This window comes from Psammomys obesus, unplaced genomic scaffold (genome assembly GCF_907164565.1).
Source record: "Psammomys obesus unplaced genomic scaffold, mPsaObe1.curated_primary_1811, whole genome shotgun sequence".
Taxonomy (NCBI): Eukaryota; Metazoa; Chordata; class Mammalia; order Rodentia; family Muridae; genus Psammomys; species Psammomys obesus.
Genome location: NW_026587382.1, coordinates 2,951,912 through 2,965,972, shown reverse-complemented (window position 1 = coordinate 2,965,972; position 14,061 = coordinate 2,951,912). Strand labels below are relative to the sequence as shown.

At 42.5% G+C, this 14,061-nt stretch overlaps 1 protein-coding gene across 2 annotated transcripts in view; it reads right to left on the bottom strand.

Annotated features, from left to right (window-relative positions):
- Nucleotides 1-14,061, bottom strand: part of Gabpb2 (GA binding protein transcription factor subunit beta 2) — a 31,973-nt gene that overhangs the window by 7,847 nt on the left and 10,065 nt on the right. For both annotated transcript variants that reach the window (XM_055603764.1, XM_055603765.1), the window contains exons 2-6: nucleotides 11,941-12,080; nucleotides 9,440-9,607; nucleotides 8,542-8,736; nucleotides 3,772-3,922; nucleotides 687-872 (exon numbers count right to left, since the gene is read on the bottom strand). In XM_055603764.1, coding sequence (XP_055459739.1) covers nucleotides 687-872; nucleotides 3,772-3,922; nucleotides 8,542-8,736; nucleotides 9,440-9,607; nucleotides 11,941-12,048 — 808 coding nt within the window. In that variant the 5' untranslated portion in view covers nucleotides 12,049-12,080. The remainder of the gene's footprint in view (nucleotides 1-686; nucleotides 873-3,771; nucleotides 3,923-8,541; nucleotides 8,737-9,439; nucleotides 9,608-11,940; nucleotides 12,081-14,061) is intronic.

Genomic DNA, 14,061 nt, shown 5'->3' with positions numbered 1-14,061 from the left:
GTTGGGGTTAAAGTCAGATCGTACAGGGTGATGGATTCAAGGGGTGACCTGCAGACTACCTTCCTTGTACAAGTAACTAGCACATGCAGTGAGTGTCACCCTTTAATAGCCTGCCAGAAGTGTCATTACAAAACATGACAGAGACTGCAGTAGGTGAAGAAGCCCGTGCCCAGGGTGCTGAAGGTTGGGTTCCTCTGGAGCATCCCCCTGATGTGTGGGCGGGAACTCCCTTGTACATTACACAAGCACTGTCCACACGGAGTCGCATCCTTGGCCTATTTTGCGGGGCACTGTTTCGCTCTGTAGCCCTGGTGGGCCCTGAACTCATATGTCACTCAGGCTGGCCTGGAACCTGTAGCCAGTACCTGACTGTGCACGGTGCCTACTGACCTGGGATCTCACCTTGTTTTGTTTGTTGAGATTGTCTCTCTGTGTAGTTCAAGGTGCCCAGCATCCCCTGTGCTAATGTCACAGGCACGTCCCACCACGTGTGCTTGGTGATCACAAAGTGGGATCTTAGGGAAATTAAATTAGCCATCGTAGTCTGCCGTTTCCTCTTGAGCGCCTTTGTTCTATCACTCTCCACACTTTCCCACACTCCTGCAATCTTTTTTACTGCACCAGGTTTAGGGGAATATGACATCTAAATGCCTCTAGTTAAGAAGCTGTCTATGGGCATTACTTACCTTGCTGTCCATCTTGCATAGTTACAATAAACGGCTGGCCGATGCCTCCAGCAGGAATTGATGTTTGGATATTACCCAGGGGTACTCCATCAGTCACTATGGTGATGACCCTCTGGCCTCCACTCCCTACCACTTGCTGGATTGAGGAGTCAAGAGAATCTCCATCTTCAATTTCCTCTAAATTAGCTAGAGATAACAAAAGTGAATTGTCAAATTAAAAAAAAAAATTAACTAAAAATGTCAAGTTTATTTTAAAAAAGTAAGAATACAAGTTTCATCAACCACTTTGAAATACTACTCAAAGTATTTTTGAAAAATAAAAATTTTTTTGGTTGAGTTTTTGAGATAGGTAGGGTCTTCTTCTGTTCCCAGGCTGGCTCAACCTGCCCCAGCCTCCTAAATGCTAGGATTACAGTACTGAGCAACAGTAGTTATTCAAAAAGCTTTCATGAATAAGGAGAAATGAACACAGGGGATTTATTAGAACAGTATTTTCAAAAAATGTCCTAACATGTTAATAGTGTTCAATAAAGACAGGTTCTGGAAACCGGGTGTGGTTATAAACCCCTTTAATCCCAGCACTCTGGGAGGCAGAGGGAGAGGCAGGCAGATATCTGTGAATTTGAGGCCAGCCTGGTCTACAAAGCAAGTCCAGGACAGCCACGCTGCACAGAGAAACCCCTGTCTCAAAAAGCAAACAAACAAATGAAAGGTTCTAGGGCTCAGTGTGGTAGCACACACTGTAATCACGATGCCCAGAAGGCTGAGGCAGGGCTCCCGGCCAGCCTGGGCTATGTACTGAGACCCTGTTCCAAGAAACAGACTGCCAAATAACAGAAAAGAGGTCGGTCCTATGCATAAACACACTCTGAAATCCTAGTTCAAACGCACTTAACCTTGCCAGGTATGGTTCGGAAGGACCATGATCCTATTATTTGGGAGGTAAAGGCAGGAGGATCTCAAGTTTCAAGCTATAAACACAGTTTAGGCCAGCCTAAGCTACAGGAGACTTTGTCTCCAAGAAAACTAAGCTATACATATGCTTTTTAGAGGCAGTAGGGTGGGGACAGGGTCTCATGTAGTCCAGGATAGCCTCAAATTCACTATGTAGCTGAGGATGATCTGCCTGCTTCTACCTCCCAAGTGCTGGAATTCAGGTGTAAATCATGCCTGAGTGACCCAGTGCTGGTGAAGGGGCTTAGGACCTTGAGAAAGCTTGGCAAACACTCACGTGAGGTGAGCTACATGTGGGGATTACAGGTGTACACCACCTCGACCAGGCATAGCCTCAACTGTCTCAAAACAAACAAACAAACAAACAAACAAACAAAAAAACCCAAAAAATCAAGCCAGGTGAAGTGGTGCATGCCTGTGGTCCCAGCACTCAGGGAGGCAGAGGCAGGTGGATCTCTGTGAATTTGAGGCCAGCCTGGTCTAGAAATTGAGTCCAGAATAGCTAAGGCTACACAGAAAAACCCTATCTCAAAAAACCAAACCAAACCAAAACAAACAAACAAAAAAAACACCAAACAAACAAACAAACAAACCCACCACCACCAACAAAAACCAAATCAAAGTCTCAACAAGCTCATAAAATAAGCTACTATATTCCTATTTCATAGATCAGGAAATAAGACAGAGTTTTTCCAAGGATAAGCAGCTAGTCAGTCTTTTCTGTTCAATTGCTTTTTCTTCATGTTTTGGTTGTGAGCTACCTTTAATGGCTGAGCTATCTCTCTAGCCCCAGGTGTGTTTTCCTTTGATAAAATTGTATTTACTATTTTCACTTCTGTGTATGTGTGCCTGCCTGCCCGCAAGGGCTTCTGTGCATCCTTTCCATGCAATAAAGAATACACAGGCCAGAAGAGACCACTGCACCCCCGAAACTAGAGTTACAGGCAGTTGTGAGTCTATGCGAGTGCTGGGACTAACACCTGGGTCCTCTGCAGGAGTAGTAAGTGCTCTTAAGCACTGAGCAATCTCTTCACCCCCTTGTAGAGTCCTGGCCCCAAAGTTCTGTCTGTGTTTATGTACACGCTTCTACTTGCCATCCTGCTTCTCAAAAGCTCAAGATCCTGCCTTCGGTATTATACAACTTACCTTGTTTCCTTTAGTATTAGGAATGAACCCAGTGTCTTGCACATGGCAGACAAGTGCTCTATCAGCGAGCAACATTCCCAGCCGAATTATTCATTTGCTTTTATACACTTCCTATTTATTTATTTGAGACAGGCTCTCTTATTTAGCTCAGGCTGCCCTGGAAATTTTGGTAGTCTTCCTGTCTTAGTTTTCTGAATTCTGGGAGTACAGAAATATAATAGCACCAAACTTTACTATTTATTTAGTTTGGTTTTGGCATTTTTGTTTGTTTGAAATGGCCTCAGTAAGTAGCTCTGGCTGGCCTAGAACCTGCTATATAGACCAGGCTGGTCTCACACTCACAGAGCTCTTCTTGCCTCTGCCTCCCAATGCTGGGATTAGAGCTGTGAGTCACCATACCATCACACCCAACCTGGTCAAAGTCAGAAACAGAAAAAATATGTTAAGAATTGGGAATTTATTTGAGGAGGCAAGTTCCTCCATCATATAACACATATTTATAAAAGGAAAGGGTAAAAATAAACTCATTTGCTCCATTTTAAGAGTTTAAAACATGTAGGTCTCAGGCCCTGTGGGTGGCTCAGACCTGTCACTGGGAAGGGGGAGGCAGAGGGATTACAAATTCAAGGCCAACCTAGGCTACAAGACTTCGTCTCAGCACTACCCCTTCCCTTGCTCTCCCAAAAAAGCAAAAGGTGTCAAATGTGAGTTCAAGGCCAGCCTGGTCTACAAAGCCAAGGCTACACAGAGAAACCCTGTCTAGAAACAAAACAACAATAAAAAAGTTTGAGGAATGTTTTTACTTCTACTTTTCTGTCTGTTGGAGATGGAGCCCAACCTTTACACATGCAGCAAGTATTTTACTCAGAGCTTTAATCCCAGCATTTTTATAAGAGTGGGTATCAGAAATCCACTCATATCTAGAAAACTTGGGATTCTGCTCATTTTTAAGCCTGAAATAGATGCCTCATTATCAGAATGTTACCTGAGGTTGCTTTGGTGTTGGCTGAAGAAACAAAGCTAGCGAGGTTAACGACTTCTCCAGAGGTGAAGATGAGTGGAGCAGCCACAGTCATAGGGTTAGTCACTGGGTTGACTCTCTCGGGGTTAGCGTTCACCTGATTCTGCATTGCTTCCTACCAAACAAAGCAGGTCATTTCAAAGTCAGCACATTTACCTTTAGTCATACAGTCACTGGACACACAGCCCCTCCCTCTCCCAGCTCCATCAAGCACAGCTAGTCTGGCATACAGTGCCCAGGGAGCTAAGGGTTCTCATTAAGACTACAGCTCTTCTCAGACTGAAGCCACGCATGTTAGCTTGCTTTTTCAAGCTTGTTTCCACCTGAGAAAGAAAAGGCGTATTACTCACAAAGCCTTTGACATCCTTCACTCAAGCTCTCGGCATTCTTTAACTTAAAAAAACAATTTAAGGGAAGGAACTGCTCTGTACAGTCTAAAAAGTAATTTGTAGCACTAATATTCTGTGATCAGCTACCCACAAGACAAGATGCTGGCAGGAGATCCCTGAGGAGAAAAATACTCTCTAGACTCTTATCCTACAACATGTTCCATTCTGCCACTGAAGAAATTCCTAAGAGAACATATAACAAGCAGATAAATGAGTAGCAGATTTTGAAGTGTAGTTCCATATGCTACACTCTTGCTTCCAAGGATGTCTGCTCAATTTGGTGAAAAGATGCTTATCTTTTATTTTTACTTTCAGAAGTTTTCTACAAATATATTAACTACCAAAAAAGTCCAGTTATGAAAGGACTTTGAACAATAACTGAAAGTCTTTGCAAAACCAGCTGCCATGAAAAATAAACAAAAACTGAAAATGCACAAGCAGCTATTTTTCATATGTAATTATCCCCTTGACTAAAAACTTCAATTGAAACAGATTATTCATTTTCCGGATACTGTTAAATTCTTTCTTCAATCTGCTATTTCTCCCCTCTAGCAAATTTTTTAGTGGAAGCACTCATGGGTAGGCTTGCCTAGCCTGATGAAAGCAATCATATGCTATTTAGCATTGTCTTCTCCATCCAATGTATACACCATGTCTGAATACCTTTTTAAAACAATCACTGGATTTAAGTTTCTAAATCCAGATGTATTGGTTCAAAACTGTAATCCCAGCATTTCAGAAACTGAGACAAGAGGATCACCTTGAGTTTGTGGCCAGCAAGTACCAGATGAAGCAGAGCCACATAGCAAGATCATCTTTCAACCCCCCACTGAACAACAACAACAAAAACACAAAACCTTCAGCCTGGGGTGGTGGTACACAGCTTTAATCCCAGCACTCAAAAGGTAGAGGCAGGTGGATCCCTGTAAATTTAAGGACAGCCTGGTCTACAAAACTACTTCCAGTAAAACCAGGACTACATATATAGAGATCTAGTCTTAAAAACATACAAAACAAAACAGAAAGCTTCTATGTTCCCACTGTCCATAAAAAAACTACCATGTCACTAGTCACATGTCAGCGGCCATGCAAGCTCACATACAGATTCAGCCTAACTCCCAAACACCTGCCGTCCCCAAACTCCATGTCTGCTGCTCATTCTGAAGACATAGCTACTTTTTTTCTTTAAACATTCCATGTTGTTTCACATGCTTGTACTTTTGATAGCATAGAATAATTTTTTTCCTGAAAACAGAATACTACTTAAAATGTTTTAAAATTACATTTCTTTGTGTGTGTGTGGTGGGGGTTATGTGTGTAGAAGCCAGAAAACAATTGGCAAGGGTTGGTTTTCTCTCTTCTACAATGTGGGAATCAACTCTGGTCATTAGCTTTGGCAGGTACCTTTACCTGAGCCATTTCACTGACCCAATTAAATCTTTTCACACTTATATTTATTCAATTTTTATTTCAGACCGGATCTTTCTTTGTGGCTCTGGATGTTTGGGGGCTCATTATCATAGACTGGGCCAGTCTAGAATTCCCTGACCCCTAAGTGCTGGCATTAAAGGTGTGCCACCACCACCCATTGAGTTTAACTTCTACTTCTACCTCCAAATTGTGGGCTTATTATCTAAGTACCTTGCACGGATATGACTTTGTGTGGATGTGTGGGAAGAAGGGTGCATTTGTGTGCGTGTATGGCCAGAGAGCACTCTTGAGTACTATTCTTCAGATACTATCTACCGTTTTGTTTTTGTTGCTTTTTGGAGACAGGGTTTCTCTGTGTAGACCAGGCTGTCCTAGACTCAATTCATAGAACAGGCTGGCCTCGAACTCACAGAGAGCCACCTGCCTCTGCCTCCTGAGTGCTGGGATTAAACATGTGTGCCACTGTGCCCAGCCTCTACTTTATTTTTTTGAGACAGCGTCTCTCACTGTCTGGAGTTCATCAAGTAGGTAGGACTGGGTGTCGAGTAAGCACCAGGGAGCTATCTGTCTCTGCTTTTCCAACTCTGAGATTATAAGCACATGTCTCCACAGCTGGCTTAAAATGTTTTTAATTACAATTTATTTGTTATGTGCGTACATTTGTGCACTAGTGTGCCGGGGCACACATGTGCATGAATTACAACATTCCCTCTAAACTAGAACATGTGCTCCAGAAAGGAAGGAGAGGCTGAACAGCCTCTGCTGCAAACAAGAGAAGAGCCAAGGCTGCGTATCAGAGAGGAACATGTGTGGGAAGATTTTGTAAAGGGAGGAAGAGCCAGCTACAGAAAGGAAGATGACTGGAGTGTGGAGCTCCCAAAAAGCTGGGTGCTGCTCCAGGGCTGCGCTTTCCCTGTTGGGTGGCTTTTCTGCGGATGGAGCTGCTTCTGGGTTATCCTGCTCCTTTTACGTCACCCCTCACCCACACATCTGTCAGTAGCCCCAACAGAAACTCATTGGCTTGCCACACTGGCTTTTGGTACAACTGCTACTCTGGACTGTCATAGGCTTCCTTTTTGAAGTAAGTAAATAAAGTGTGCTGTGTCTCCTCAGGAAGTCTGTCATACAAGAGCAGGTCAAGGCTATGCCTGCAGGACTTGATTTTATCCTTGCACGAGTCCCGGAGATTAAGCTCAAGTTGTCAAATCAGCAGCAAGAGCCTTTACCCACTGAACCACCTCACTGGCCCACAGCTGGATTCTGGGATCAAACTCAGCAACTCATGTTTACAAGACAAGCATTTTCCTGACTAAGCATCTCCTAGCACTGGACAAAAACTTTTTTTTTTAAGATTTATTTATTATGTATACAATGTTCTGTCTGCATGTACACTTGCACACCAGAAAAGGGCACCAGATCTCATTATAGATGGTTGTGAGCTACCATGCAGTTACTGGGAATTGAACTCAGGATCTCTGGAAGAGCATCCAGTGCTCTTAACCTCTGAGCCATCTCTCCAGCCCCCGAGAGTAACTTACTTTCTTTCTCTCTCTCTTTCTCTCTCTCTCTTTTTTTTTTTTTGGTTTTTCAAGACAAGGTTTCTCTGTGTAGCCTCAGTGGTCCTGGGCTGGCTTTATAGACCTTGAATTCACAGAGATCCATATGCCCCAGCCTCCCCAAGTGCTGGGATTACAAGCGTGCACCACCACACCTGGTTCTAACTTTTTTCTTATTAAAAAAATGTTTTTAATGTGTGTGCATACATGTGTGTGCCTGTATGATTCTCGATGCCACTGAAGGCAGAAGCGGACATGAGATCCCCTGGGCAATTGTGAACCACCATATGTGGGTGCTGGGAACGGAACCTGGTTCCTTCTAAGACTGGTAAAAAAAAAATTTTTTTTGAGACACAGTCTCACTAAGTATCGGTGATTGGACTGGAACTTGCTTATATAGACTAGGATGGCCTTGAAGTCAAACTCAGAAATCCACCTGTCTCTCCCTACTGAGAGTTAGTGTCAGAGGAGTGTACCACTGTGTCAGTCCCTGACTTTTAAGATTGCCCCAAGTCTAGTTTAGCTAGAAATGGAAACATTAATGGAGAGAAAAACAATGGACAGTCAAAAACAAATGTTCTGGCTCTATTGTTTTCCTTTCAATTTAACCCATTTATAGAAGAAAAAAAAAAAAGAGAGAGAGAGAGAGAAAGAAAGAAAAAAAAAAAAGGAAAAAGAGAGAGAGAAAGAAAGAAAAAAAAAAAAGGAAGGAATTCATAAATTAGGCAACTCTTAGAACCAGAAAAAATATCTCTGGAGTTCTGCTCTGCAATATCAGCACTGACTATTTCCACAACCTTGTTCTCTAATCACCATGAATGATCCTATTAAAACAAAACCAAAAAGAAAAGCTAAGTGCAGGCCTGGTGGAGAGGCTAGTTTTGGCTTCATAGTAAGACTGTCTTAAAACAATGGCAAGGTAGTACATATCTATAATTCCAGTGTACATGAGGCAGAGACAGGAGGGTCAAGAGCCATTTTCAGCCAGGTGTGGTGGTGCACACCTGTGATCCCAGCACGCAGGGAGGCAGAGGCAGGCAGATCTCTGTGAGTTTGAGGCCAGCCCGTACTACAAAGCAAGTCCAGGACAGCCAGTGCTACACAGAGGAACCCTGTCTGGAAACAAACAAACAAAAAACATTAACGAAAAAGGTCAATTTTAGCTGTATTCAAATTCTGAGATCACCGTGTGCTACCTGAGGCCTCTCAGCTGGAAAGAGAGAGATGCTGGTACAGAGCCACATGACTGAGATGTCCTAAAAATACAATTTTGATGAAATGCGGGAATTGTTTGGATTCAGCTCCCTCAAAGTAATCTACAAATTGACGTGTACTTTGGGGACTATAAAAGAACATACCTGAAGGATGACCAGAATCTCAGTATTGTTTTTCTCCAGTGCTATGTCAAAGGCAGATTTATCAAATTTGCTAAATGCATGGACATCAGCTCCATATTTGATGAGCAACTCAACGACATCGCGGTGGTGGTGCTCCGTGGCCCAGTGCAAAGCTGTCATCTTCAGCATGTCCTTGGCGTTCACATCCGCACCGTTCTGTTACAAAAGAGCAACTTTTCAATAGGTGCTGGTTGCCAGGACTCAAGCGAAAGAGCCAATTACCAAAAATATCTACATAGAGATATTTAACTTTAGTTCTCACTTAAGGAATATCAAAGGGAAAAGCATTTCTCAAGTCCTCCTGAATGCTGAGACATTATGCTTTCAATGAGTGGGTCTGCTAAGGACATCACTGGAAATTCTCACAGATGGTCGAGGAAGGGGGGAGGAACAGATTTTGTTGCATTTATTAGCAGAAAGCTGAGTAGGGCCTGAAAAAAAATAGGCATAAGTACAGAGAACACCTACAGAAAAAGAATGAAGAAAAATCAATAAAATCTGTTTAGCTTTAAAAAAAAAATAGAAAACAAAATCATCTATATGACTCTTGAAACACGGTTTTCATGCATAAATTAATAATAAATAAAGAGATGCAAATCAATGATCACTTAAGTCTTTCCAGCTCACTTTCCTCCCATTACTTAAGAAACCATGAGAGGGAGGCAAAAGGGGAGGCGAATGTCTCTTTACAGCGTAGTCCCATCACTATCGCCCACCCTTTCTTTTTTTTTTAAAGACAGGGTTTCTCTGTGTAGCTCTGGCTGACCTGGAACTCCGAGATCCGCCTGCCTCTGCCTCCCAAGTCTGGGACTACAGGTGCATGCCCTAGCGCCAGACTCCACCACTCCTCTCCCTTTACCCTAACAAGCAGCTCCACGATGTGTGTGTGTCCATCGGCTGCAGCCATGTGCAAAGGGGTTCTGTCCACTTTGGTCCGGGCATCCCTGCTCACACCTGCTCGGAGGAGCACTTCTGCTGTGGAATAATGACCATGCTGGGCTGCAAGGTGAAGAGGTGATGTTCCAAGCTGTGGAAAAAAAGAGTACTCACTGAGTCCACTGTGCGGAGAGTGGAGAGATGTATGAACAAGAAATGGATCTAAAGGAGTCATCGTTGGAGAAAGAATCTTACTGAGCAGAGAAGACTGAAAATTATAGAATTTAAAAATTAATCTACAGGGGCTGGAAAGAACTCAGAGGGTAAGAGCTCTGACTTCAATCCCAGCATCCATGTTGGTGATTCACAGCTGTTATTCAGCGGTGGGTGACCCAACCCCTAGATTCTAAGGGCACCTGTACTCACATGCACATACCCCCATACAAACTCATATATACATATATACATCATTAAAAACAATAAAAATAAATGAAATTACTATGTTAATGGACAAGTGAAGGGCTGTAAATTAAATATGAAGTATAATGACTTTAAGTGAGGTAGAGTTACTGAGTAAGACTCACTAAAGGACAGGATTTTAAGCATGGCTTATAGGATAGTTTTCTTGTTTTAGTATCAAAAAGAGTATCTGAGCTGAGTATAGTGGCACATTCCTTTAGTCTCAGCCCTTGGGAGGCAGAGGTAGGCTGATTTCTATGAGATGGAGGCCAGGACAGCCAGGGCTTTATTGAGAGACACTGCCTCAAAACAAACAAAACAAATAAATGAACCAGTTGGACCCTGAAGTTATAAAACATTTATGCCACAATAGTCATCACTCCATTAAACCTGTTAACTGTTAACATCAGTCAATATTTAGAAAATCTGTGTATGTCAGTCATTTTTATAAAACTGTGTTTCTCAGTTTCTCTCTTAACCTGGCTAGCACACAAATAATTGAGACTGTTTTAACAAGCTTCACAACGAAAGAACTGAGCAGTTATTAATCTATTCTTAACCCTCTAATCTAATCTGGTTTCCTCCCAGCATACACCCTAGAGATACTTTCACTTTGTACCTTTCCTTGCTGAGCTCTCTCTCTCTCTTGGTCCCTCCTGGACATCTGCCAGTGGCTGAATCCCCCTCTTCCTCCTCTAATTCCTCTTCTCTTGGATGGCAGAAAGACCAGCCCTATTCTCTCCCCTGCTCAGTGATTGACTATAAATTGCTTTACTGGCAAATCAGGGGACAATTGGGGAGCAGTGTTTATACAATACTGAGACAGGAGATTCTCAGAACAAGGATTGCAACCAGATATAGAGGGATAGAGAAATTAGTATTTTTAAAAAAATATTTATTTATTTATTGTTTATACAGTGTTATGCCTGCATGTGTACATGCACACAAGAGGGCACCAGATCTCACTACAGATGATAACTGTGGTTGCAGGGAATTGAACTCAGCACCTGTGGAAGAAGAGCCAGTGCTCTATAACCTCTGATCCATCTCTCCAGCCCAGAAATCAGTATTTGAATTACACAAAAACCTTATGCCTACATCTGTGAAAGGCAGGTGGTGATAGCACACAACTTTAATCCCAGCACTCAGGAGGCAGAGGCAGTCCAATCTCTGAGTTCGAGGGCAGCACCATGGTCTACAGAATGAGTTCCAGGACAGCCAAGGTTACACAGAGAAACCCTGTCTTGACAGCCCCCCCCCAACAACAATAAACAAAACAAAAAAACCAAAAAAAACAAAACAAGAAAATCTGTGACTGCTACCTTCTGAAACTCTTTGGTCTCCAAGTTGGTTGACAGGCTCATTATATTAAACCTTTTTTTTGTTTTGTTTTGTTTTTGTTTTTCAAGATAGGGCTTCTCTGTGTAGCCCTGGTAGTCTTGGACTCACTTTGCAGACCAGGCTGGTCTCAAACTCACAGAAATCTGCCTGCCTCTACCTCTCCAGTGCTGGAATTAAAGATGTATACTCCCATGCCTGGTGTCAGTATATTTATTTGCATATATTTGTCTGTGCATTCACACACAGGTGTATATGTGTAGAGGTCAGAGGATGGTTTTGGGGAGGTTTTCCTTTGTTTATTTCTTGAGATAGGGTCTCATTATATAGCTTTGGCTGTCTAGGTGCTTGCCATACAGACCACGCTGGCCTCAAATTCACAGAAGTCTTCCTGCTTCTGCCTCCCAAGTTCTAGGACTAAAAGCATGCACATCATACCTGCAAATAAAAATATCAAAAATAAAATAAGAGGGAAAAATTCCAAGTATGAAACAATTACTACCTATATATTCACTGAAAACTTTCAAACTGGAAAACTAAAAAGGGAAACTATATATTCAGGTGAAACAAATAATTCTTGTAGGAGAAATGACACAGAAACAGTGAAGAAAAAAACATGCCTGTTTAGCCTTAGGAGCCTGGTTAAGACACACTCTGGAAGTCACTGGGGCCTTCTGCTAAGCTTACCCAGTCTGTAGTGAATGGAGCCCCGTTTGCCATCAGCGTTCTCACTTCATCATCTTGGCCTTTTCTTGCAGCTTCTAGCAGCCTCTTCCCCAAGTCCACCAGAGACATCTTTATACATAGAAACAAAAGTTTCCAGGTAGCTGCAATTCCAACACAAGGGAAACAGTTGTCTGTAAAATATTTTCTTGCTTTTGTTTGTTTTCTCTAAGACATGGTTTTGCCATACAGTCCAGTCTGGCCTGGAACTTATTACTAGACCACGCAAGCAGGGAACTAAAAATCTTGCTTCCTCTATCTCCCAAATGCTAATATATAGATGTACCATCTACATAAAGTGAAATGTGTTTACAACTTGTTTTTGTTTGGGAGACAAGAGGTCACATAGCTTCCACTGACCTCAAGTATGTTAGTAGCTAAGGATGACCTTGAACTTTTTTTTTTTTTAATTTATTTAATTTTATTTTATGTGCATTAGTATGAATGTATCAGATTCCTTGGAAACTGGCATTACAGACAGTTGTGAGCTGCCATGTGGGTGCTGGGAATTGAACCTGGGTCCTTTGGAAGAGCAGACAGTGCTCTTAACCACTGAGCCATCTCTCCAGCCTGACCTTGACTCCACCTATCCCAAGTGCTGGGACTGCAGGCTAGCGTCACCAACCACACCTGACATTCCCCCTTTTGTTTTTTTTTTTTAGATAGGATCTAGCTAAATTGCCCAGGTTGGCTCAAAACTCACTCCACAGCTCAGCTAGGCTAATTTGTGATCTTCTTGCCTCGGCTTCCCAGGTAACTGGGATTACAGTTTTTCATCACCAGATCCAGTGGTAGAAAAAAAATTAAAAATTTTTGAACCCAGTTCAAAACATGCACTGTGATTTCTAGGCAAGGTACATGGATACCTAGTTGTAAAATTGTTGCTTGATGGAAATCCTGAGTCAGTCATCCCTCCACGAACGGCTAGTTCTACGGCACCTGACTAGTGGGTGAGTAAGGCATGGCCATTTCTCTGGTTGTGTCATGAAAACCTGTAAAGGGTAGGTATAGCCTCTGATGAGCTCAAAACTGAGCAATTCCAAAAAGGTCTGTCTCAGTCTCAATCCAATTCCTCTACAACACATAAAAAGCCACTAGACTGGGCTTGTAAGATGGCTTAGCAGGTAAAAGTGCTTTCTACAAAAGCTGATGACTGAGTCCTGCCCCCAGAGCCCTTGGCAGGAGAACTGATACTGACTTTAAGTTGTCCTCTGACCTCTGTACGCACGCAGTGGAGTACGTTCTCTGCCCATCATACACAAACAACAATAATAAAATGTTTAAATGGAACACTGGGCAGGGCACATGGAAGTATTCCTCTCTGGGAACCCCTACCAGTCTTTGAGTTTTCATATTCTCTCCTAAAAAGCATCACTTCTAAATTGAATAGCAACTTTTTAATCTTTTTGTTTTCTAGCGGTGGTGAAATGATGTAATGCCAATCAAAGTTTAGAAAAAGAAACCTCTTTTTCTTGTTTTAGCCAGAAACTCCTGTAGTCCAAGCTGACCTTCAACTCCTGATCCTGTTTTCATTTCCTAGGTACTGAGCTTACGGACGAGTGATAGCATGGCTAGTAAGGCAAGAATGAACTCCCACTAGCCAGTGATTTACATAGGACAGTTGTTCAGAAGTGTGCTTTATGACTCCTGTACCACACGAATAACCTTGCAGGAAGCCAGTGGTCCAGACTACTTTTATAATAATACTAAGGCATCATTTGACTTTTTTTTTTTTAGCATCTTAGCAGTTGTAATGATAGTGAAAATACCACGCAGGGTATAATTGCTACTGCCTTTGCCCAAATCAGATTGTGAAATAAGCTTACTATACTCATTGCCATGTGCTTTAGGGGAAAAAGTAAGTTCTATTTAAGAAAGTCCTTGCCCTGCAAGGAGGTACTTACCCATAACACCAGTACTTAGGTGTGGAGGCAGGCATATGAGAAGCACAAAGCCAGTGTCAGCTACACAGTGAGTTCTAGACAGGCCTGGGCTGTGTGAGGGCCAGTCTCATTTTTTCTCATTCTTCCTCTCTCCCGTGTGTGTGTGTGTGTGTGTGTGTGTGTGTGTGTGTGTGTGTGTGTG